The sequence below is a fragment of the Lepidochelys olivacea genome (assembly GCF_965140295.1).
Source record: "Lepidochelys olivacea isolate rLepOli2 genome assembly, chromosome: 6".
NCBI classification, from domain to species: domain Eukaryota; kingdom Metazoa; phylum Chordata; order Testudines; family Cheloniidae; genus Lepidochelys; species Lepidochelys olivacea.
The window spans coordinates 121746101-121771538 of record NC_140416.1 but is presented as its reverse complement, the minus strand read 5'-3'; the positions used below and the strand labels follow the sequence as shown (position 1 = coordinate 121771538).

The window sequence follows — 25438 nt, the reverse complement described above, 5'->3', positions numbered from 1 at the left end:
GTAACACTCTCAAACATGGCTCTCTTCTTTTCCTCCCCCCCAACACCTCCCCGCCCTTGCTTCTCTCTCTTATTGGACATGCTTAGCAAGATTTTGATGACCTGGATAGCGAGGACACACAGTGCTATAGCTCTCCATGGGAGAGGTTTAAAATAAACATCCCCCTCCCTAAGGGAGAAGTTGCAATTCAAGTTACAGCTTTTGCCATTATTATTCAGGTCCTTCTGAACAAAGATGTCAAGAAGCTAAATTTCTAAACAGGAGGAAAGCAAGGAGAAAATATTCAGAGGGGAAGCAAACAGAAGGAGATCTCTATTGCACACACAACTGGTAACACAGCCTCTAGTTAAGATTGCCCAGCACAACTTATTATAAACAGCTCCTGTTTTCAGAGGCTTATAAAAACTGCCAGGTTTTCTTTTTGTTTGTTTGTTTTTTGGTGGGGGGGTGGGGTATGAAGAGGGTTGTGAAATTCTAGCCACAACAGTTTGGCTGTACCCAAGAATGAGGCTAGGGAAAAACGCATTGTTCTGCCTATGTTAAAAAACCTCAGGCAACTATTTCTTTGAACAACACTGGCAGCCCCATGCTTTGGAGCAGGTGGTCACATTTGTGCCAGCGACCTGCCTTTCGCCATCCTCATGAAAATCTGCGCAAGTTAAGCCTTTGGCGGGGGGAGGAGGGATAAAAATCAGTTTGCACATGCTCAGACTCACTAGACCTTCACAGCTTGATTTCCTGAAGACTCTATCCACACTGGGTATGCTCCAGCCTCGGCAGGACTTACCTGATCTGGACACCAGAACCAAAAGCAAGGAATCGGTCTCTCCTGTGCTTTCAATGTTTACCTGCTGCCACCCACGCAGTGGGGAAGAGAAGGCTGCTCAATTCAAAAGGGGGACAAGAGGACAGAGAACCAGGGAGGGGAGACTGAGACCAGAAGAAAAGCAGAGTGAATGTCAGTGATGCAGAGCGAGAACTAGAACTGGCTGAGCAGAGTGGGACAAGAAGCTGGGGTGCACACAAATCGGGGAAGAAGCCTAAGGAGGGGGACAGAGCATGGGGATGGAGGTGTGACAGGAGGCTGTGGGAAGAAGAGAGTGATCAGATGAGAAGCCAGGAGTGGGAGAAAATGGGGAATGGCTGGGCAACAAGACTAGCACTGGAATGAGAAGGCTGAGCAGCAGAGGCTGGGACTGAGATCAAGACTGGAGGGGGGAATAGTGGGAGAAAATAGAAGCAGAAGGGGTTAAGCTTGTGGGGGAAAATGGGCAGAAGAGTTTGTACCAGAAAAATAGAGCACGTTCCCTTTTAGGGAACCCAGGATTCCTGAATCTCACTGTTCTTTTGCTGTCAGCAAGTATCTGTGAAACCCTGTGGCAAAGAGGGCACGTGATCCCACTCAGTGCTGGTTTACAGAGGATTATAACCTTCTACTGCTATCGTTTGCTGCTTAAACTAATGGAGTAAAGTCTAGGCAGAGCATTTAAAACCCTGCCAGTGACCCTTATGATTGTCAATGGATGCCACATGATGGAATTTGTTTCTTCAGTTTGCTTTTTTTTTTTTTTTTTTTTTTAAAAAGGCTAGGAAATTGCAGACAAACTGTTAAAAAACACACACCATTAAGTAAGGTGGCAAAAAGTCAAGCACTCACAAGTCAGGAAATGCCAGAATTCAGATTGCCTTTGCAATCTTACTTTGGCCACCTTGGGCATAGGAGTTTAATTGCATATTACATGATTTTTTTTTTTTTTTAAATATAGACACCTGCCTTATTCAGTACTTCGGATGGACCTGCTCTGGGGATGAATTAGGGATGTTGTCTGAAGGACCTGTCTCCTATTTTGTGCACAACTTGGAAGATATTTACTATTTGTTGTACTGGCACAGACAAGTCTAAGCCTACCCACAACTAAAGGCCTGTCTCCTATGAAGAAACAGGGGCGGGAATTATGTCAAAGGATCCAGAGGGAGACACCAAGCAGAGAACTCAAAACAGTGTCCACTAGGGAGTCAGAGGGGACAGCCCAGAGGACCTCTGCCTGGAGATGTGACCAAACAAGGGAACAGAAATAAGCCCCACAGTCGTAGAGCGCACCGCTCTCCCCCTCCCCCAGCTTCCTCTTCTTGGGCTGATGGATGGCCATCTTGGTTGGTGCCAGGAGGAGGTTGAGGAGGTCCTGCAACTTTGTGGGGCCATGGATGGGGTGTGCATAAATGAGGAAGTGCAGGGAAAAGTACAGCCAGAACCTCAGTAAGAGGTTCTGGAGGAGCCAAAAGAAGGGCTGCAACCTGACGCACCCTACATAGAGGCGTGCCAGTGTCTCCCTCTTGCTGCAAAAGACAGACTGATGTTGGGGGAGTTTGTGGACTGTGCCAGGTACACGCCTGCGCTCATGGCTCCGTGGAAAAGCTGCCTACTAATATCCCTAGAGGGCTGTGGAGTAAAGGTTGGTCCACAGGGGTTCCTTGCCCTCCTCAGGTGGCAGCAGGTCCCGCCAGTTGGTGTGAGGGCAGGACACGACAGCGAGGAAATGGACGGTAAGAAGCACACACACTCCCTCTCATCATAGTCTAGGAGGTCAGAGTCTGATACCATCAGCCAGAACCATCCTCTGGTGCACCAATGGGGGCTCTACAACCTGCACACTCGGGTGTGGATTGTGTAGTACGGATCCTGCTAGGAGTTCTTCCCCCTCAGCAGCTGCTATGGACCTACTTGCTGAGCAGCTCAGACAGGTCTCCTGTTGGAAGATGTGTAGTGAAGGACACAGGGGATTAGAGGAAGAGAAAGAACGGTCTCATGGTTAAGGCACTTAAATACTGTCCTAGGGAACTGAATCCTATCGCTTCCTATTCCAGAGTTCTTATGTGATGCTAGTCAAATTGCTTAAACAAACAAAAACTTTCCAGAGGTGGTCACTATTTGTGTATTCCTCATTTTCTGGGTGCTGGAATGGAGACTGTAGGGTCTGATTTGCAGACATGCAGAACACTCACAATTGTACCTGAAATTGGTGGGAGTAGCGCTCTGAAAGTGCTCTACAATGCTAAGTAAACTTGGGGGAGGGAAAAGGAGGGAAAACCGATTCAAGACATTCCAAATTGGGTGCCCAAAATTAGTGGATACTTTTGACCTTTGTCTTCGTGTCTCAGATCCTTATCTATAAAATGGGGATAGTAATACCACCTCATCTCGGGGGGTGGGGGACTGTGAAAATAAAATATTTGTGAAGCACTCAGATTCTGCAATGATGAGCACCACAGAAACCCTCATGAGGAAATTAATACTTCTGCTCTGAATACATAGATTGTATATAGTGTGCAATCAATAAAGGATGGAGACACACTGAACACTGAGAATACAAAAAGAAAAAAAAAAAAAGAGTAGCTGTAGCTCACGAAAGCTTATGCTCAAATAAATTTGTTAGTCTCTAAGGTGCCACAAGTATTCCTTTTCTTTTTGTGGATACAGACTAACACGGCTGCTACTCTGAAACCTGAGAATACAAAAATATTCCATTACTGCTCATTAAGTGAGCAGTGACAATCCTGTGCACGGAATTGAACGTTTGGAAAAGAAAAATAGTATGTGATCATGTAATTAGCATAATGCATGCATACAAGGGGCCAAATTAAGGTGCACTGTGCAACCTTAATTCTGACATTTCGTAATTTTAATAAATAAATTCACCTTTCAAATGCAACAACAATACACCTGTTAAATGTAATGTTCTAAAAATATAACTACTTAACTAGCTTGCTCACCATGATTCACAGCATCAAGGATTACAGTCACTTAACTATACAATTCAGTGGATCCTAAGTGTTCTGGGGGTTAAAAGTAAGCGTACCATTACAGCCAAAACACAAGGGAGTGATTTAGTCATTAAAACAGTTTTTCTCCTGCACTCTGATTCAGACAACACTGGATTATAAATGGCTCCATTTTTAAAGTCAGATAAAAAGGGGACACTGCAGGAAGGTAAGTACCACTGGTGGGATTACTATTGGCTATTTTCAGGGTTAAACTGGACAAATCTCAAAATAATCAGCAAAATACTGGCTACAAAAATTAGCCTCTCCCCCATCTGCACTCAGATACTACAGAGATTGGCAGCAGTAGAGAACTGCAACATAGGAAATGCTTTTTAACCCATCATCTCCTTTTAGAGTTTTATATTCCCTATTCCTCTTTCTCCTGACCTGGGAAAAGGGGAGGGGAGAGAAGACATTATTCTGGAGAGCAAAAGAAGCGCGAGAAAAAACACAAACAGGATACCCTTGAGAAATGATGGAAAATGACACAAGAAGCCAAGATGGCAGCTTCCTACTGGGTTGAAAAATAAAATGCAACCTCTTTCAGACTTCCGTTGATGCAAGCAGAAGGGAGATTGCTCAAAGTCTTTGAACCCATGCTTAGGGCTGAGAAGGAACGCTTGGGCTTACTACTCAGTATACAAAGGAAACCGTTCTTCGGTTTCCCCAAAACTGGAACTAGATGTAGGTTTCTTTTCTGGGAAGCTAAACTTGTTGTCCGACATGTCAGGTCGAGTAAAATCCAGGGTTCTTTAAAAAGAGAGGAACCTCCCGCACACACAACTCCATGCCCCAGGAGAAGAGGTACTGTAAAGAGCTGGGATGAGCTAGCCCCCCTAAAACCAAGTCTAATACTCAGCGAGCCACTAGGGAAGAACAGAGGATGCTGGTGGAAACCCTTAATGTTTTGAGCAATATAATTCAGATTGTTTGCCCAAGGGGCTTAGTTAGGTTCCTGCTACCCACACCTTTTAGGGGAAATGAAAAAACAAACCCAGAACCTTCACCTCATCTAACCAGCCAATAAGTAGTTTAAGAACAGCAGGGCATTTGATTTTTTAGAGACCCCATTCTCACACCCAGGGGACCTTTTAGATTCTTTTCTCAGTAAGAAAAATGTGAATCCATGCTTGGGATAACCGGCTTTCTCCCCTCAGACATTCAGTAACAAATACTCCCTGGGCAGATTTGACAAGACAAAACAATCAGCCCACTTACTGAGTGGGCATTCTCTGTCGTCTTGGACTGGGAAGAAATTCTGCAAAACCAACATGCCTCAGTACTCAAACTCTTCAAAAGGTTGGGGGGTGGCAGGGAGAAGAGAGGCAAGAGATTGGGAGTGTTTCCTGCATAGCACCCAGTTGCAATGAAGAGTTACCTCTCACCTACAGAAGGTTGCCATAGAGTAGGATGGAAGAAAAGTTATTTCCAAACTCTCAAAACTAAGGGACTTCTGAATGTTTCCTTCTTAAAATATACACCAAAAAAACCCAACAAAATAAGTACTACAGTTTGAGCCCTTTTAAGGTTCTGAATGTTTTGTGGCACCAGCTAGTAAGAAGAAGAAGAAAAAAAAAAGCTTTCCTTGGGTGACTGTCTACATCAGACTCTCCTGATGTGACTCATTGTTACAAAAATTCACTAGCAACAAAGCAGGACCTCGTGACATCTTTAGCAAGAAAGAGTTTAATACCTAGATAGATAAGGTCTTAAAAAAGTAAAAACAAGGTATTTATTCTAAAATAATGCTGGTTAAGCTTTATTTTTTAAAAAGTAGCAATTTTCAGTTGCCATTAAAACAGCAGTAAAAAGGCTACTATAAAGAATCTTCATCAGCTTCATAGCTTGTGGATAACATTGTTATTTATGTATTGGGGGCCATGTCGTAACAGTTCACTTATAGCTGAACACTTCCTGCCTAATGACATGAATGAGTCAACCAAGAGTAATCCATATCTTCTTTTTGAAAACCAAAATAGATTTACTATGACAAAGCTCAAATTGCACACTCCGATTCGGAAGACAGCACTCTGATGCTCATTTCCTTTTGGAACGGAGACTGCCCTTGAGTGAAGGAAAGCAATGCAATCCTCCCACATAAGCAAGACTAACACAGACTGCGATGAGGAGATGGTAACTAGAAGGCAGTAACCACGAAACTGAAGTAAAAAACCTAAGTTAGACATTTACATATATCTACCTCTTACACATACTTCCGCCAAATCAGAATGTATTACTAATATGCACAATTTGGCAAGTGAAGAGAGAAGGACTAGACCCTGGAGACCCATGAACACCCAGGACAGGTAGTGGGGGGATCTCCACAGGAGCTTTGAAGTGAAGTGCAATCACATCAGCGGTAAGCCTAGTGTACAGGTAGAGGGTTCCTAGAGTCTCTCTTTCAGCCAGGGGTAGGAGGGATCGATATATTTTTCAATGCTATCCATAGGCTTTGGGCACACTGTTCTACATGCATCAGGCAGAACAAAAACAAAAGTACGTTCAGCAGGGGAAGATGGAACCAATGCACCAGACAGTTCTGTGGTGAAATACCAAATGGTTCTGTGGTGAAATACCCTCATTTGATCACTAATTTGCTTCTCCATTGGAGAAGCAGTGAGCCTGGCAGATAAACAACAAGTCAGCCTCTAAACTGAAATTGGCTTTTTTTAAATAAAGTTATCCAGTGTGATTTTACATCCAAATTAAGAGGCAACTCCAACAATTTTAACAAAATGACAAAATTTGAGTACAGCCTTGTTTAATAAGGACTGTTTCTCTAGGTTGTATTTGTTAAAAATTATGTTTTATCTTGATGGGCAAAATATTTTTTTTTTAACCAATTAAGATAATTGATGGTCCTTAAGTGTATAAACTTTCAACTAAGTAATTACACCTACACGACTGGATTTTCATAAAAACCAAGTTATTTTATTCCCAGATTGTTGTCAGACAGTAAAACAAAGGGGGAAAATAAAACCCCACTAACATCAGGTAGCACCAGCATGTGTAACCCAAGACAGGAAAAAAAAAGTTAAACTTCACATTTGATTTTGCACAAGGCGGACACTGCAGATAAATGCCACTTTAAACTGACTAAGCAATTACAGCTGTCTAGAAACCAGAAGAAGGCCTCTTAGTTTTCTAAGTATCGGATACTTACTGAACGTCTTACAGATGTCAGAGACAGCTTTGAAGACTCTATCAGAGAAATTCACTTTCACCTTCACATACTTCATATTTGGAAGCTGAAGGCGGAGTAATTTGTGTTGAGGCGTGAACTGGAGCTTAGCATCAGCTTGTATGCCATACTTATCCAAGGTCCAGTGAGTTTTAAGGAGCCAGGTTCTCTTCTTTTCCCACCATAGCGCATGATCTGACCAATCTTTCTTGACATCTAGAGGGGAAAAGTAATTTGAGAAAATAGATTAAGAACCATTTCTACTTGAAAATATATTCATTAAAATAGTGGCAGTCAACATGAAATCTGTTGTTAAATGCAGTGTAAGTACCTTTCCCAGACCCGAACAGCTCTGTGTGGCTCAAAAGCTGGTCTTTCACCAACAGAAGTTGGTCCAACAATCGATATGGTCTCACTCACCTCTTTCAAACATGAAATCTAGTCAGTTTCAAATAAGTATTTTAAGATACCTTATTTGTATTCCAATAGCACCTAGTGGCCACAACTGAAATCACTGTCCCGTTGTTTTTTTGAGGTTGTAGAAATACAGTGAGCAGTTATACAGTTTTTCTGGCAGCACCTAAGCAGTTAGCAAACCAGTATGTTGTAACCACTTGCTTTTTGAGCAAGCAGTTTTGTCTCCTTGTTTCTTTGCGCTTCCCTTGTCTGTTACATGCATCTGTTGTTTATTCTCTTCTACTTAGATTGGAAGACATTCCTTGAGGCAGGGACTGTCTCTTAAGTATCTGTACAGCACCTAGTACAGTGGGCTTCTTGGCACCACCGCAATATTAATTATTAGTGACAAGACAAAGGCTAGGGGGAAAACAGAGGAATAGAAAGTTCAAGTGACTTACTAAGGATCTCACAGCCAGACAGTAGCAGGGTAGAGAGACCTGGGTTGTTTCTAAGTCCCTGTCCAAGATCTCATACTGAAGGCATCTGCTGCTCATTTCTTTTGTCAATTTTTGAGGTTTTACAGTCATTGCCTAGGTTTATCTCCCATGTTGCAATACAAGAGATCCACACAACCAAAAGATGAAACAGGCCACCTACACAGGGACAGAAGTGTAACTAATTTTACACAAAGTGCCCTTAAATGAATAAAACGAGAATGATATTTCCTCACTTGTTACCTATAAACAATAGGGTATGAGGTTTTCAAACAGAAGCATGATTTTTTTAAACCTTCCTTTCAGAGTAATCTAGTGAAAAAATGGGATTTAACCCCATACTCTACCCCATCACAAATAGCTTGTACTAACATTAAGATATCACAGACTTTTTGAAAATCAGGCCTCTTTATAAAAGAACTCAAATTGGGGACCCCCCCACCAAACCAAAGGCATCTCAGATAACCCACACACACACCCCTGCAGCACATACTGCGTGTTGCAAAACGCAGAATGGAAGTCCACACTCCCACATGCTGTATGACACTGCCTCTGAGTCTTTTGTATTTCAGACATGACAAATGCGGTTTCCCCCATTACACTTTTAAGATAAGTATATCAACAACAATCCAAGTGCTACAGTGAACTTCTTGACATTTGTCTACAATTCCATAGGGGGAGAATATACATAGAGAATTATGACACAGCTCCTTCCTCATAATCCAACAAGCTAGTTAGATTTACTTGACATGAGGCAAGGGAGAGCGCAATTCATGAACAATGTTAGGATTTATTGCTTACACTGTTCTCTCCTTCTTCAGTCCTCCTATTATCACCTTGTCTCTCTTGACGTCTTAATACATTAGACCCGGTGTGGTAAGGCAGATCCTTAGTGTTGCCAAAATCTCATTTGCACTGGTTAAATGGTGCAAAGGGGACTTAAAGTTGCCTTAAGTGGGCAAATGAGGATCTTCCCAAGTGTGGGGGGAATCCCTGGCTGGTTTAGAACTGGTTACACACTTCTAACCCCTCCCCTCTCACAACAACATACAGAGTCGAGCCACACAGTGTGCTCTGCCAGCAAGGATCACTGGAGCAAAAACAGCATCTACAAGATTTGAGGTTATTCTAAAATTATGCTGTGGGTCAGGTCAGCTGCCAAAACTAGTGACAAAAATGCTCCCCATACCCTCAACTGGTGTGTTGAAAGCTGCTCCACTGCACTTGGGGATTCATTTTTTGAAGATAGTGGGCTATGTGTCAGCATAAAAAAAGTTTAATCAAAAATGAAAGTCCGCTATACATATTTTTATTGCAAATAAACAAATCCTTCCACAGGTGGTCATCTACATGTATGCATGAGATTCCTAAAAAGTTTACCAAAATTAGAGGTTCATTCATAAAGTAAATATTTACAGTACAGTACAGCTAGCAAGAGATGTTAAGAGTAAAAAGAAGGGTTTCTTCAGGTATGTTAGCAACAAGAAGAAAGTCAAGGAAAGCGTGGTCCCGTTGCTGAATGATGGAGGCAACCTAGTGACAGAGGATGTGGAAAAAGATAATGCACTCAATGCTTTTTTTGCCCCTGTCTTCATGAGCAAGGTCAGCTCCCAGACTACTACTGCACTGGGCAGCACAGCATGGGGAGGAGGTGACCAGCCCTCCGTGGAGAAAGAAGTGGTTCGGGACTATTTAGAAAAGCTGGACGTGCACAAGTCCATGGGGCTGCATGCGCTGCATCCGAGAGTGCTAAAGGAGTTGGTGGATGTGATTGCAGAGCCATTGGCCATTATCTTTGAAAACTCATGGCTATCTGGGGAAGTCCCGGACGACTGGAAAAAGGCTAATGTAGTGCCCATCTTTAAAAAAGGGAAGGAGGAGGATCCTGGGAACTACAGGCCAGTCAGCCTCACCTCAGTCCCTGGAAAAATCATGGAGCAGGTCCTCAAGGAATCAATTCTGAAGCACTTAGACGAGAGGAAAGTGATCAGGAACAGTCAGCATGGATTCACCAAGGGCAAGTCATGTCTGACTAATCTAATTGCCTTCTATGACAAGATAACTGGCTCTGAGGATGAGGGGGGACAGTGGTGAACGTGTTGTTCCTTGACTTTAGCAAAGCTTTTGACACCGTCTCCCACAGTATTCTTGCCAGCAAGTTAAAGAAGTATGGCCTGGATGAATGGACTATAAGCTGGATAGAAAGTTGGCTAGATTGTTGGGCTCAACGGGTAGTGGTCAATGGCTCCATGTCTAGTTGGCAGCCGGTATCAAGTGGAGTGCCCCAAGGGTCGGTCCTGGGGCAGGTTTTGTTCAATATCTTCATAAATGATCTGGAGGATGGTGTGGATTGCACTCTCAGCAAATTTGCGGATGATACTAAACTGGAGGAGAGGTAGATACGCTGGAGGGTAGGGACAGGATACAGAGGGACCTAGACAAAAATAGAGGATTAGGCCAAAAGAAATCTGATGAGGTTCAACAAGGACAAGTGCAGAGTCCTGCACTTAGGACAGAAGAATCCCATGCACGGCTACAGACTAGGGACCGAATGGCTAGGCAGCAGTTCTGCAAAAAAGGACCTAGGGGTTACAGTGGACAAGAAGCTGGATATGAGTCAATAGTGTGCCCTTGTTGCCAAGAAGGCCAATGGCATTTTGGTCTGTAAAAGTAGGGGCATTGCCAGCAGACCGAGGGACATGATCGTTCCCCTCTATTCGACATTGGTGAGGCCTTATCTGGAGTACTGTGTCCAGTTTTGGGCCCCACACTACAAGAACGATGTGGAAAAATTGGAAAATGTCCAGTGGAGGACAACAAAAATGATTAGGGGACTGAAATACTTGACTTATGAGGAGAGGCTGAGGGAACTGGGATTGTTTAGTCTGAGGAAGAGAAGAATTAGGTGGGATTTGATAGCTGCTTTCAACTACTTGAAAGGGGGTTTCAAAGAGGATGGATCTAGACTGTTCTCAGTGGTAGCAGATGACAGAACAAGGAGTAATGGTCTCAAGTTGCAGTGGGGGAGGTTTAGGTTGGATATTAGGAAAAACTTTCACTATGAGGGTGGTGAAACACTGGAATGTGTTACCTAGGGAGGTGGTGGAATCTCCTTCCTTAGAAGTTTTTAAGGTCAGGCTTGACAAAGTCCTGGCTGGGATGATTTAGTTGGGTATTGGTCCTGCTTTGAGCAGGGGGTTGGACTAGATGACCTCCTGAGGTCCCTTCCAACCCTGATGTTCTATGGATTCTATGATCACTTGTGTATTTCATAGACTGATAGACTCTAAGGCTAGAAGGCACCAGACTGATCTATGTCCTATGTTACACTGGAAATCAGAACTACTCTCCACTCCACCCCTACAATTTCTGGGTGAATTAGATGCCTTTTAGAAAAGCATCCAGTCTTGACTGAAAATTCCAGTGATGAAGAACCCTTTTGAGCTTTTGTTAGGATTTCAGACTTTATCAACAATGAAAAGGAAGCTTACTAAAACTGCGCTGCAAAGTACATCCATTGATGGAGAGGCTTTGCCAATCCTCTGGTGTTATATTAAAAGCAGATTCTCTTATGATCAGAGAATTAGTTGACCTGCGTTACAGCCAATAGTCTTTTTACAGTACAGGCGAATCTCATCATACCCGCATTTAACTTGCATCAATTCAACTATACGCACTTGGCAAAGAAAAATAAGGTACCTGTAAATAGTGTGGGTGATTCCACTCACCATTCCACTCAATGAGCGTATGCCCCGGAGTGAGCGTGAGATGGGAGACCTGAATCTACTGTTCCCCCAGTCAGTCTCAGTTCCCTCGTGCCTCATATAGTGAGCATCTCACTGCACTGGAGTGTGATTCTAGTATTTAAAGATACTATACGTATTTTTCGTACAACATGGCCCCTAAATGCAAGCCAACTACTTCATCTGGTGCTCAACTGAAGAAACAGCGATCTGTTCTAACACTGGAGAAAAAAACTGGCTGTGTTGGACTTTTGAGAGACGGTATGTTAGTCTCCGTGGCGCGTAAATATGGCCGCAGCGAATCTAGCATCCGTGCCATCAAGATTAGAGAGAAAAATTCATCAAGCTGTGGCATCAAGTGCTCCAAGACTGAAGACTGAAAAGGCATTAAACTTATGGCTAGAAGACATGAACCGTAAACATGTGCCTAACGATGGCAACATGTTGCGAGAAAAGGCTCTTGGCCTCTACACGCTGTTCAAACCTCCCGCTGAAGAGGGACAGACTTCTGAGGAGAAGGAATTCAAAGCCAGCCACGGTTAGCTTAACAGTTTTAGGAACCGCTTCAACCTCAAAAATGTGCAGACCACTGGTGAAGCTGCCTCTGCCAATGAAAAGGCAGCAAAAGCCTACCCTGAACAATTAAAGAAAATCATAGAAGAAAAGGGCTATCTTCCGGAACAAGTTTTTAATGCTGACGAGACTGGGCTCTTCTGGAAAAAAATGCCAACTGCACTCTCACTTCGAAATCAGAAAGACAAGCCCCTGGCTTCAAAGCAGCTAAAGACCGTGTGACTGTTGCTTTGTGGCAATGCAGCTGGGCATTTAATAAAGCCGGGCTTGCTCTACAGGGCTGCAAATCCCCGTGCCCTAAAAGGCAAGAACAAAAATCTCCTGCCTGTGTTCTGGCAACCAAATAAAAATGCTTGTGTGATGGCAGCATTATTTCTGGATTGGTTCCACAAGTGTTTCATTCTGGAGGTCAAGCGGTACCTCAAAGAGAAAGGACTTGACTTTAAAGTGTTGCTGATCGTAGACAATGCTCCTGGCCACCCTGTGGCACTCCGGTTTGCGAATAACGACGTTGAACTAGTCTCTCTCCCCCCCCCCCCCCCCCGGCCAATACCACCTCCATCCTCTCGACCAAGGCGTGATTCGCTGTTTCAAGGCCACGTATAAGAGGCTTACGTTCTCATGGACACGTAGCACTGTGGATGCTGATCCCAATCTTAATGTGCTGGAAGTCCTTCAACACTGCCGATTGCATCGCTTATATTAAAGCAGGCAATGGATGCAATCAAGCCTGAAACAGTCAATGCATATTGGCAAAACCTATGGAAAGAATGTGTGAATGATTTTAAGGGTTTCCTGACCATTGATAAAGAAGTGAAATGCATTTTTCAGGTGGCCAGGCAAGTGGGTGGTGATGGCTTCGTCGACAGCCTTGAGGAAAAAATTGAAGAATTAATTGAGAGCCATAGAGAAAAAAAAAACATTGACTAACAAAAAGAGTTAGAGGAACTGATAAAATGGTCTACAGAAAACGAAGATGACGACGACCACCACCACCACCAAGAAGAGCCAGCAAGTTGGAATCTTCATAAATTTGTTGAAGTGTTCCAAGCGGCGAAAGACTTGAATGATTTAATTTCTGAATATGATCCCTCTATGGAACGAAGCCTCAAAAATCACATGTAGCATTAGGGACGATTTGAGACCGTATCAAGAAATGTTTGAGCAGCTCAAGAGACAACAGCGACAGTTGCCGATCACCATGTTTTTCAAGGTGAAACAACCAGCAGCAGATGAGTCTACGCAATCAACTTCTTGAGCTGAACAGGAGCCAATCACTTAGTGTACAACTCGCTCTCCGTCACCTCTGTCTCCTGGATCAGCATCAAGCTCTGACGACCCCCTGTAATTACCCCCCCTTATTATCCCCTGTAATTAAAAATACAGTACTGTAAAATTGTATTTTGCACAAGTACTCTATTATATACTGTACATTAGTGTATACATATTACTGTACAGGGTTGTATACACAAAACCATGTACAGTATATTGTACTTCATGGGCAATTTAAGAAATTTTCAAGGGTAATTTTGATATGAGATTTTCGCCTTATGCACGGACTTTAGAACCTATCCCCCGTGTAAGATGCAACTCCACTGTAGATGTTAGTGGTCTTCTCCACCTCTAAAATCTAGGAGTTTAAAGAACTAGCTAACATGCAAGCACCAAAACAAGCATTTTTAAAATAGCCAACCTTAAAAAGGCAGATGACTGACAGTACAAATGCCATATAATGGATATGAGTTTTATTATAAAAAACATTTCTGCAAGCACATCTCTGAACTTCTGAAGCTAACTGATGCTCAGACAAGGAGAGATGGAAGAAGAATCTGAATTACAATGAATCTTCCTTCTTTATACCTGCATTCTATCTTGATCTCAGGATCACTAAGAAAGTTCACAGAATATAAAGGGACAGTTTCTTTAAGCATGCAAACAAACAAAAAAAAACCTATTGGTAGAATCCTGGAGCTAGAAAGTGGGAATGTCAGCTAAACTTTTCAGCAGCTTTGTACAATCAAATTAAACAAAACCAAATATAGAAAAGCATGCAAACTTGCACAAGGCCTTGGCTACTCTCGAAAATCTGATATCTCATTACAATGAACTTTGGACATGAAGTCCAGCTTCTGCTATCCTGAAAGTTTATGAAATTGGCACTGAAAATAGAGTCAATTTGAATCTAACACTTGTCAAGTATCAGAGGGTAGCTGTGTTAGGCTGTATTCACGAAAACAACAAGACTAACAGATTTGAGCATAAGCTTTTGTGGGTAAAAACCCCACTTCTTCAGATGCATGGAGTGAAAATTACAGATGCAGACATAAATATACTGACACATGAAGAGAAGGGAGTTACCTCACAAGTACAGAGCCAGCGCTGACAGGGCCAATTTGATCAGGGTGGATGTAGTCCACTCCCAACAATAGATGAGGAGGTGTCCATTCCAGGAGAGGCACAGCTGCTTCTGTAATGAGCCAGCCACTCCCAGTCCCCATTCAAGCTCAAATTAATGGTGGTAAATTTGCAAATGAATTTTAGTTCTGCTGTTTCTCTTTGAAGTCTGTTTCTGAAGTTTTTTTGTTCAAGTATAGCTTCTTTCAAATCTGTTATAGAATGTCCAGGAAGACTCAAGTGTTCTCCCACTGGCTTTTGTATGTTACCATTCCTGATGTCTGATTTGTGTCCATTTATTCTTTTACGTAGGGACTGTCTGGTTTGGCCAACGTACATGGCAGAAGGGCATTGCTGGCACATGATGGCATATGTAACGTTAGTAGACGTGCAGGTGAATGAGCCTCTGATGGCGTGGCTGATGTGTTTGGGTCCTCTGATGGTATAACTTGTGTAACACTGATGGTGTAACACTTGTGTAGCTTCAGCGCTACAGAGGGTGGACTTGTGGTTTAAAAAAAAAAAAAATCAAGCAGCAATTTGCATGGCACTGTCTTTGGACCAAGATGAACGCTCTGCATACAGTAAAATGTTGTGCATTACGAAAGGTAAAAATCAAACAGTTATGCAAAGACTCTTGTTACTACCTTACAGATAGTTAGGTTTCTTTATTCAAACAAAACTTGCTAGATTTACAAATGCAGTTCTATAGGTGGTCATTTAAAAAACAGCAAGTTTCTAAAAATACAGCTTGGATAAAACTACATTTAGCAATAGCCCCATTAGGTCAGACTTCAATGACCATGTTAGGTTTAGGAATTTGTGGTTTCTGATGTAACAAAATGTGAGATCCAAGTTATAAAATGCAACGAGTTGTTAAAGTTAGTTTTGCAGAGAGAGACTTGAAAGTATTTCAATTATGTCCTATCATAGGTTTCTAAATGTTCATTAAAATGTCTCAGTTGTCTACTGACTAATTTGTCTTGGTAACAGTTGTGTGACAGCAGGAGAGGGGTTTTTGCTTGTATGCACTGCAATTATTGAACACATTTCCTACTACTATTCCAAATAGTGAATCTGAGTGTTCAACAAGGATCTCAAAATTACTTTTCACAAGCATTAAGACTCCCTACAAACCTAAGACTCAGATATGTATAATATCCATTTGAGAGAGTTATGGACCTTGAAGCAGTGGTGATCATGCATTCAGAGTCATACAACGAATCACAGCAGAGGTAGGAACAGAACCAGAAGACCTGACTTGCAGTAGCATGCTTTAACTATTAAATTATGCTCACTAGCTGCTACTTTTAGCTATGAAATTTACTTGATTGTACAGCAACTGTCATTTTAAGGTAAGTACTGTATAAACATTTAAACTCAGTAAGACTTTATTGGCATGACTAGCTGGACAAGTAACACCAAAGGGACAGACCCCTACGATGAGGATGGATTGATTTACGAAGTGATTTTAATTAAGTTAAATCAACAAGCAGAAAGTCTTCATAATAAATAATAATTTATTTTAATCAGGTTTTGTATTGTACTTTAGTTATTTTTTTCCCAGAAGTGCTAGTTCTCATTTGTTGGTAACCAATAAAACATGCTGATTTGCACCTAAATAGTTTTTCAACTAAATTAGTGCTTCTTTTTCTACCAGAAAAAGGACACACTATAGCTATACTTAAACAATTATATAGCTGAATTTACATTTATTCAGATTCTTAATTTTTACTTTACGTTAAACATGCTGGACACCTACAAAAAAAGTTCACCAAAACATGTTTTGCATTTAAAACAAAGTGATCTGTTGAACAAAAAGGAAGCATTATCTGTAGCTTTCCTCTTTCTCACTCCCAATAGGTTTCTTAACTTTGAATTAGTCAAACATTGACCTGAACTAGCGGCATAAACTGAAGTGAAGAAAATATTCTCTGCACACACGCAGAAGATGCTACTGTGGTCAAAATCCAGCTTAGCACTTCTAACTCTGGTTCCAGATGCATGGCCAGTGACTTCCACGCATTCGGTGGCCTGACTTTTTTAAAAAAAAAAAAACTTGGCAGCAAATATGTAGGATATATTTATTTTAAATCATTACAATAAATTTAGGCCTTAACATAAGTTGTCAATTTCAAAATAGGCTTATTTTTAATAATAAACCTTATTTAAATTCAAAAATCCAATCTTTATTTTTAATCAGTTTGTATTCATCCTGCCTAGAGGTGCTAGTCATGAGTAGGCAAGATCCCCCCAGAACAGGGCTACATGCTGTGTCCATTTGTCTGCAATTACAAAGCAGACCTGAACCAGGCTGAGCCACTGGTGCAATACAGCGAGGATAAGCACACATGTGTGCGTGCACACTCTTTCTCCTGGTCACTAACTCTTAGTCTGGTCTACACTACAAAGTTGGGTCGACTAAGCAGCCTTGTGTGGACCTCGTTGTGCACGTGGTCTACACTCCAATTTGTCTCTCACTGATGTAAGTGCCCGACTACAGCAATGCAATGACATCACCTCCCCAAGTGGTGTTGAGCCACAGCTGACGTACTAAAGGTCAGTGCAGCATGAGTGGAGACACAACATTACTTTTGTCAACCCTAATAGTTCTCCAGCAGCACTCCCACATTGCCCAACACTGACGGCTCTGGTCACAATTGTGAATTCCTCTGCTCTGGGGGTCACAGACTGGAAGCCCCTTCCCTTCCCCTCCCCTCCCCGGCCTTTGAAGCCCCATGAAGTTTTGAAATGCCTTTTCCCGATTATGCAGTTTGACAAGCACACCTAGCAGCTCTCCGTTGTTTGGTGCAACGGACCAGCTGACCATGCTGGTTACATGCTAGAGACATACTCTGGCTTGGAGTAGACAGGAAATATTAGATCCCCTGGGCCTGTGGGGAGAAGAGTCTGCTCAAGCAGAGCTAAGGACCAGCCTTAGGGTATGCCTACACAGCAAAGAAAAACTCATGCCCGCTGACTTGGGCTCGAGCCGCGAGAGTGGTCTGTTGCTGTTCAGAAGTCCAGGCTTGGACTGGAGCCCAAGCCCTGGGACCCTCCAGCCTGAGCCTACAAGTCTACACAGCAATGAAACAGCCCCACAGCCTGAGCCCAAGTCAGTGGGCACAGGCCAGCTGCAGGATTTTTTGTTGCTTTGTAGACATGTTCACATTCCTATGGGTGTGTGCAAGGCGATTGCATGGGGGATGCAGGAAAACAGGTACAACAGAGACAAGCAGCAGTGCTGTGTGAAAGCAAAAGAACTGCATCAAGCACAACAGAAGGCCAGGGTGGCCAACAGTCAATCTGGTGCCGAGCTGCAGACCCGCTGCTTTTGCAAAGAGCAGAGTGCCATACTTTTCAGAGACACCCCTGCCACCCCACACACCTGAGCTGCAGATACCTAGCATGAACAGTGAGGAGGATGGAGTACATGTGACCAGAGGATCCACCTATGCTGCAGGCCAGGACTTGTTTGAAACTCTACTGCAGTGCAGTGTACCCGACAGTCAAGTACAGGTGAGGCCGATGCAGGGGAAGGAACAGCAGTAAGTGTGTAATTGTATTCCCCATTACAATGATGTACTGACAGTGTCCACAACTTAACAGGGTACAATTATCTATTTATTTGCACTAGAAGTGCAACAAATACTGGTGGGAAAATTCTGCACCACTGCGCAGTGCAGAATTTGCACAGAAATTAATGTTTTTTGCACAGAATTCCCCCCCCCCCCCAGCAAAGAAATGGGCTGCAAAAGATGCTCACTGCAACTAGGGGGTGGTGGACCTGGCAGAGCCCAGCTCACAAACAGAAGACACGGGGTAGGGGGGCACGGAGAAGAGGGAAGCTGGAGGGTTCCGGACAGCTGCAGTTCCCCACACACCCTGAAGGAAGGAGGAGCCATACAGGAAACTCTGTACAACCCAGGACCCAGCATCAGGCAGTTTCTCCTCTGGATCCCTGGGCTCTGTGGGGGAGGGGATACCCCCTTCCTCCCAGAGCCCAGTCATGGGTATGAGTGTCTTGCCCCTGCAAGCTCAGCTCTGGGGGGAGGGGGCAGAGAAGCAGGAACTGGGTTGTTCTAGGGGTTCCCTTAACTTTCTACTCCTGAATGAATTTTTTTGGGTCTGTATTGTTACCAAATTACCAAAATAACTGAAACTGGTGTGATTGTATAGTGTTAGTTTGGACAAAACTATAGAGAACTTTAAAAAAAATGTGAGCAGAATTTTTCTGGCACGGAATTCCTTCAGGAGTAAATAAAGACGTAGCATCGCTATCAGCTTTTCATGCCTCTGTAGAGTTAGGCAAGGGATCCATGTGGAGCAGTTTACATACAAAGTGATGTCCCTTGAATGCTCCTGAGACATCTCCATGAAACTTTCATGGAGGTATTCTGCAATCCTCTCCCAAAAGTTTCTAGAGATGGCAGCCCTATTTCTCCACAGTAGGACTCTCTCCCATGCCAGTCAAGGGTAACTTCGGCAGCCACCATTTCAGCGTGCAGCCTAGCAGCCGGGGTGAAAGTAACAAATTTTTTACTGGTACGGTTGTATTGCAACCCCACTTCCCACCTCCACTCCCACACACTTAACTTCATAGATCCCTTTGCATGACTAATACTCTAGAATAAAACGAGCAGACAGCTACTGCATTGGTAGTAACTTTAAGGGTAAGTCTACACAGCCAATCTTAAAGTGCTGCCAGAGCAGCACTTTAACGGGGCTGTGTAGTCGCGGCTCCAGCGCTGGGAGAGAGCTCTCCCGGTGCTGTAATAAAACCATCTCCGTGAGGGGAATAGCTCCCAGGGTTGGGAGCACAGCTCTCAGAGCTGTAAGTGGCAGCGTAGACAGTGCTACAGTGCTGGGAGCCCCTCACGGAGGTGGTTTTATTACAGCACGTGACTACACAGCCACGTTAAAGTGCTGCCACATTAAAGCTTTAGACGTACCCTTTTGTGGAGGACTTTCCGCTTCTTCATTTGTTGCTGTTCTTTTTGATTGACAGTCCTCCCCCACCCCCCATTTCCTCACTTTAACGGGCATGTTTAAATGTGAGTGTATCGGACAGGCAGGAGCCTGGGGGGTATCACAGACCAGCAAACAGCTCCAGTGGGAAAGAGGCATGAGACAGAAATTTCACCCACGGTGCCAGCTGCTTCAGAACCCAGCTCACGCACTGCCAAGCCCCATGCCTTGCCTCCCACTGCTGGCTCCTGCCTCTGCCACCCCACAGCCACCTGCAACAGGCACAGCTGCAGACTCCCCCAAAGAACCCGGATACAGAAGGAAGGAGGGTCCCTGGCTCTGGTTCTCCCTGATTGCAGCCCGTTGAGCTCTCCCTTCTGCAGCTGGATGAATAATGAATGAACCCAAGGGCTGGAAGCAGAGCACAGTGCCCTGGGCACTGAGTGCAAAGCCACCCCCCTGTCCTGCAGTATGCACACAACACTCGCTCCCCAGGCTGCCTTGTCCCCAAAGGACACGCGCATGTGGATCTGCATGCTGGAGAGCGGGTGGTCCACAGGAGAACTAGCCCAAGAGCTAACTGGGTGGGGAGCAAGGGGCTTTCTGCACAATCACACTCCTTAGTCCTGTTTGTATTGAGCTCCTTAGACCTCCCTGCCTGCTGCCTTTCAGCTCCCCTAATCTTGGAGGTCAACTCAGGATTCCCTCTCCAACTACGCTTAGGGGTGGTTGGTTAGCTTGCAGAGAGGGATGTTTGCTGCAATCCATTCGGCCTTCATGGATTTCACAATACTGGGCTCCTTCCAGCAACATCTCCGCTCCAGTGAGTCGTTCCCTCTTAGCAAAGGCTGAATTATGCAGCGTGTGATTCTGCAATTGTCAAGGTTCCTCCCCCACTCTGAACTCTAGGGTACAGATGTGGGGACCTGCATGAAAAACCTCCTAAGCTTATCTTTACCAGCTTAGGTCAAAACTTCCCCAAGGTACAAAATATTACACCCGTTGTCCTTGGACTGGCCGCTACCACCACCAAACTAATACTGGTTACTGGGGAAGAGCTGTTTGGACGTGTCTTTCTCCCCAAAATACTTCCCAAAACCCTGCACCCCACTTCCTGGACAAGGTTTGGTAAAAAGCCTCACCAATTTGCCTAGGTGACTACAGACCCAAACCCTTGGATCTTAAGAACAATGAACAATCCTCCCAACACTTGCACCCCCCCTTTCCTGGGAAATGTTGGATAAAAAGCCTCACCAATTTGCATAGGTGACCATAGACCCAAACCCTTGGATCTGAGAACAATGAAAAAGCATTCAGTTTTTTACAAGAAGACTTTTAATAAAAAATAGAAGTAAATAGAAATAAAGAAATCCCCCTGTAAAATCAGGATGGTAGATGTCTTACAGGGTAATTAGATTCAAAAACAGAGAACTCCTCTAGGCAAAACCTTAAGTTACAAAAAAGATACACAGACAGAAATAGTTATTGTATTCAGCACAATTCTTTTCTCAGCCATTTAAAGAAATCATAATCTAACACATACCTAGCTAGATTACTTACTAAAAGTTCTAAGACTCCATTCCTGGTCTATCCCCGGTAAAGACCAGCATACAGACCGACACAGACCCTTTGTTTCTCTCCCTCCTCCCAGCTTTTGAAAGTATCTTGTCTCCTCATTGGTCATTTTGGTCAGGTGCCAGCGAGGTTACCTTTAGCTTCTTAACCCTTTACAGGTGAGAGGAGCTTTCCCCTGGCCAGGAGGGATTTCAAAGGGGTTTACCCTTCCCTTTATATTTATGACAGCAATCAACTACATTTAATTACATTGTTCCAACAGAGGGGACAGTCACACCAGGAGCTTTCTACTGTAAATTGCGCACCTGAAATGAAAGACTTGACCAATAAGAAGCAAGCAGTTACCGTGAGGCACTCAAAAGCGAACGTTCGGAATCACATGAATGTCGTTCACCTGACGAAAAGTAAAAAAACTGAAGGGGAGCATTTTGTTTCTAGAGAATGTAAAATATATTTAATTCAAGTGCTAAATCTGATTTTTTAATTACTATTACAGTTAAACCTAGCCTATTTTACCCATTTGTACTGAATGCTTTGGCCACTTCTTTACCGGTATGCTCTATCGGCCCATACCGGCTTACTTTCACCTCTGCTAGCAGCATATAGGACCAGGCAGCTTTGGGATGCCAGCGGCAGCTGTGCTCCCTGTCTTTGTTACCTTCAGGAGTGAGATACCAGCTAAAGCCATCACCACCTGTGGAAACTGGCGCCAGCATTTAGTGCTATTGCCCTATACACCGTTTCATCCAACTGAGCAATTCCCTCCTCCTCGTTTCCCTCACCCCGGAGGGTCATCCTCACCAGGGCTGGTGCTGCGAGTGGCACCATGCACAAGCACTCCAAAGTACAAAAGTGTCAGTAGGTATGACTTGTTTAAAAAGTTTACAGGAGCAAAGAAAGGGTAGTCTGAATCTTCTTCACTTTCACTTTCCATTTTAACTATATGGACAACAGTAACAGTGTGTGTTTTATCAGCAGCTGCCCCTCCACACCCGTGCAATGCTGGAGGCCAGATAAGGAGGAGAAAGAAGAGGACTTAGGGTAACATGTTCAATGACATCTTACAAGCCAATGCTGCAGACCATTGCAGTGATCCAGGTAGGCTAAGCTGGGCTAACTGTGAGGAGAGTGAGGCAAACCACAAAACAAGAGATAATTTTAAGGTTTTTAAGAACTTAATAGGGGAAAACCCAAAAGCTGTACCAGGAAGATAAATATAGAACAGTGGCTCAACCTTTCTAGACTACTGTACCCCTTTCAGGAGTCCTATTTGTCTTGCGTACCCCCAAATTTCACCAATTTAAACTGCTTGCTTACAAAAAAGCCAGACAGACAACTGTTACAGCACACTATTACTGAAAAATTGTATACTCTCATTTTTACCATAATTATAAAATTGTAAGTACAATATTTCCAATTCCATTTCAGTGTATAGGATACAAAGCAGTATAAACAAGACATTGTATGACGTTTTAGTTTATACTGACTTTGCTAGTGCTTTTTATGTAGCCTGTTGTAAAAGCAAGCAAAATATCTAGGAGTTGTTCATGTACCCCCTGGAAGACCACAGTGTGCCCCTAAGGGTACGCAAACCCCTGGTTGAGAACCACAGGTATAGAACATGACCAAGTACTTACCACTTAAAATAAGAAGCTTCAGGTTACTAACACATTAACCCTTTGAGAGAGTTTGTACATGGTACTCTTCCTTACTCTGTGCAGTTAATGCCAAAGGCATTGTTCTTAAGAACAAAAGATTACACAACAACATGCGGTTTCATTTCAGAGAAGAAAAAACTTCCCCTCTCCTTGGCTGTAAGTCCAGCTTCAGTCTTGATGTCCTATTCTTTGCTTCTCTTTGGCCTGAAGTGCTGCACAGACTCAGTGTTCCTGGGGCTGTACTTCTTTGCATCAAGTTTATCCACAAGTGGGGTTCCTTCACCTAGTAGGCCCTCACTTGTCCACTAGGCACCTCTGACTGTTTGGATATCTATCGATGGAATATAGCTCATTCTCCCTGTTCATATGCTTAGGTCAGAGTTGGGCAAACTATGGCGCGGGGGCCACATCCAGCCTGCGGGACCATCATACCCAGCCCTTGAGCTCCCCGCTGAGGAGGCTGTACCCCCTCCCCTGCTGTGCCCCCTCCCCCGCAGCCTCAGCGTGCCGTGCCACCCGCACAGAAGGGGGCTGCACTTCGGGGGCAAGGGAGAGCAGGAAGGGAGGCTCACCTGCAGCCTCAGGGGACCAGGCAGGCGGCAGGAGTGCAGCGAACGCGGGTGGAGGACTCAGGAGGAGCAGCGGGTGGCCGCGCAGCTGGCTGGAGAGAAGTGGCGCTTCGAAGGGGAAAAATTGCTGCTTCTCTCTGGCCGCCCCTGCCCCTCCCGAGTCCTCTGCCCATGTTTGCAGGGCCACATTCTGAAAGGGGCTTTAGAGGGGGAGGTCACATGGGGCCTGTCAGGGGACAAGGAGTAGTGGGGGTTGGAGGTTCTGAGGCGGGCAGGAAGAAGACAGGGTTAGGGGAGGTATAGCCTTCCGTACAGTTTTGGAATCCTGATGTGGCCCTCCGGCCAAAAAGTTTGCCTAGCCCGCTTTAGGTCCTTTGTGGGCGGGTTTCTCATGTACGGTTTTCAGGATCTATTTTCATCCAACATCTTTTTGAGCAATTTCCTTTCAGTATTTTTCCTGGATTCCCTTCAGGATATCTGTAGGTCCCCCACTTCTACTTTCTCTCTCTAATGCTCTGCTCACCTACGCAGGTCTATTTTTTGCCGCTTCTCCTGACTTTAAATTGTTCCTATTTTCCTTCTTTCCCCTGGTCTCATTTCCCAGCCCTTTAAAATTAAAGAACAGGAGAATAAAATCACCTCAACTCCTCCTCCAGCTCAGCATCTTGATTTTTCTTCTTCTTCTCTAACAGCTTTTTCCAACAGCCCCCATCAGGTGGGCTCCAAGCCCGCTCCCCAGCTCGAGCTGCCCTCTCAGTGGCTCTCTCCCCACCCCGGGACAGCATTCAGTGCTGCTGCATCACAGCTGCAGGAGATGCTAGTGCCAGGGTCAGGGTCACCACGCTGTGAGCAAAGGACCTGGAAGGTGCACACTGCAGACAGCCTGGAGAAGGAAGAGCAGACAGCAGGAAGACCTAGGCATCCCAGCAGGAAGAGCAGAGGGAGATTCACCAGCACACAATGGGGCTTTTCCAGTAGCAAACAGATGCTGCAGTCTCCCTCAGGCTCGACCATCGCAGGCTTGCTTCCCTTTGCGGTCCATGGAGAACTCCATCACATCACCTCCCCACCCCCCACATTCCATGGGGCATCAGCAGCCACATCCCTACCCCCTACACACTGGGGGACCTTACGGACAACTACAGCTTCACATATACAGCAAGCGTGGTTTCCCACAGGTGAGCGTGTGTAGGTAAGATGGACATGAATGTTCTTTCTTCATAATAAATTAGTGAACAGAACTTACGTTTTAAATGTATGTGCTTTTAAACTGAAGATTTTTCTTTGCACTGGTTTTGTTAAAGATTAACAGAATTTTACTCTGTATTAGTTCACAACACATGCTGCAGAGTGCCTAGCAGTTCTGAAAGCACCTTCTGACTTGTTACTGTACAGAGTGAGAACTCATAGGTTCAGTGACAAAGTGTAGTAATCCTAAATGTACAGCAAGCACCTCAAAAATCAATAGGTGCGTGGTCAGCGTTATATTCATAGATGCACCCCAAGCACTCTACAATTCCTAATAGGCCCCAAAACACCAGGGCCAGGTAGCTCACACTACATATTGAAAGAGCACTTTAACAGTGAGCCACAGTAAAGCCTCCCTGAGCTGTACAGCTCCACATTGAGCTCTAATAGCCTGTGTGTCTGGCTGTTCAAACTCAGCCGACAGCTGCTCCACCTCCATCCTGCAACCCAGAAGCAACTTCCCCCCCTTTGCTTCACAGATATTATGCCGGACACAGCAGGGAGCTAGAACCATTGGGATTCCCCCCCCCGGAGCTGGAATCTTGTGATTAGACAATGCCAGCATCCCTTCAGTCAATCAAAAGAGCATTCAACTGTCATTTTGCACCTGCTATAAGCCAGTACTTGAACCTTTTGCTTGGTGTGGTCGAGGTGGCTGTATACAGCTTCATGAGCAAGGGGTAGGCTGGGTCACCCAGGATCACTATTTGCATTTCAGCATTGCCAATGGTAATCTGCCAGTTGGGAAAGAAAGTCCCTGCTTGCAGCTTTCTGAACAGTTCTGTGTTCGTAAAAGATGTGAGCGTCATGCCCC

General features: G+C 44.3%; 1 protein-coding gene across 3 annotated transcripts in view; it reads right to left on the bottom strand.

Annotated features, from left to right (window-relative positions):
* The window catches only part of FERMT2 (FERM domain containing kindlin 2), a 100021-nt gene that overhangs the window by 51183 nt on the left and 23400 nt on the right, over window positions 1-25438 (bottom strand). For all 3 annotated transcript variants that reach the window (XM_084631046.1, XM_084631045.1, XM_084631047.1), the window contains one exon: window positions 6986-7219. In XM_084631046.1, the coding sequence (XP_084487172.1) occupies window positions 6986-7219 (234 nt within the window). The remainder of the gene's footprint in view (window positions 1-6985; window positions 7220-25438) is intronic.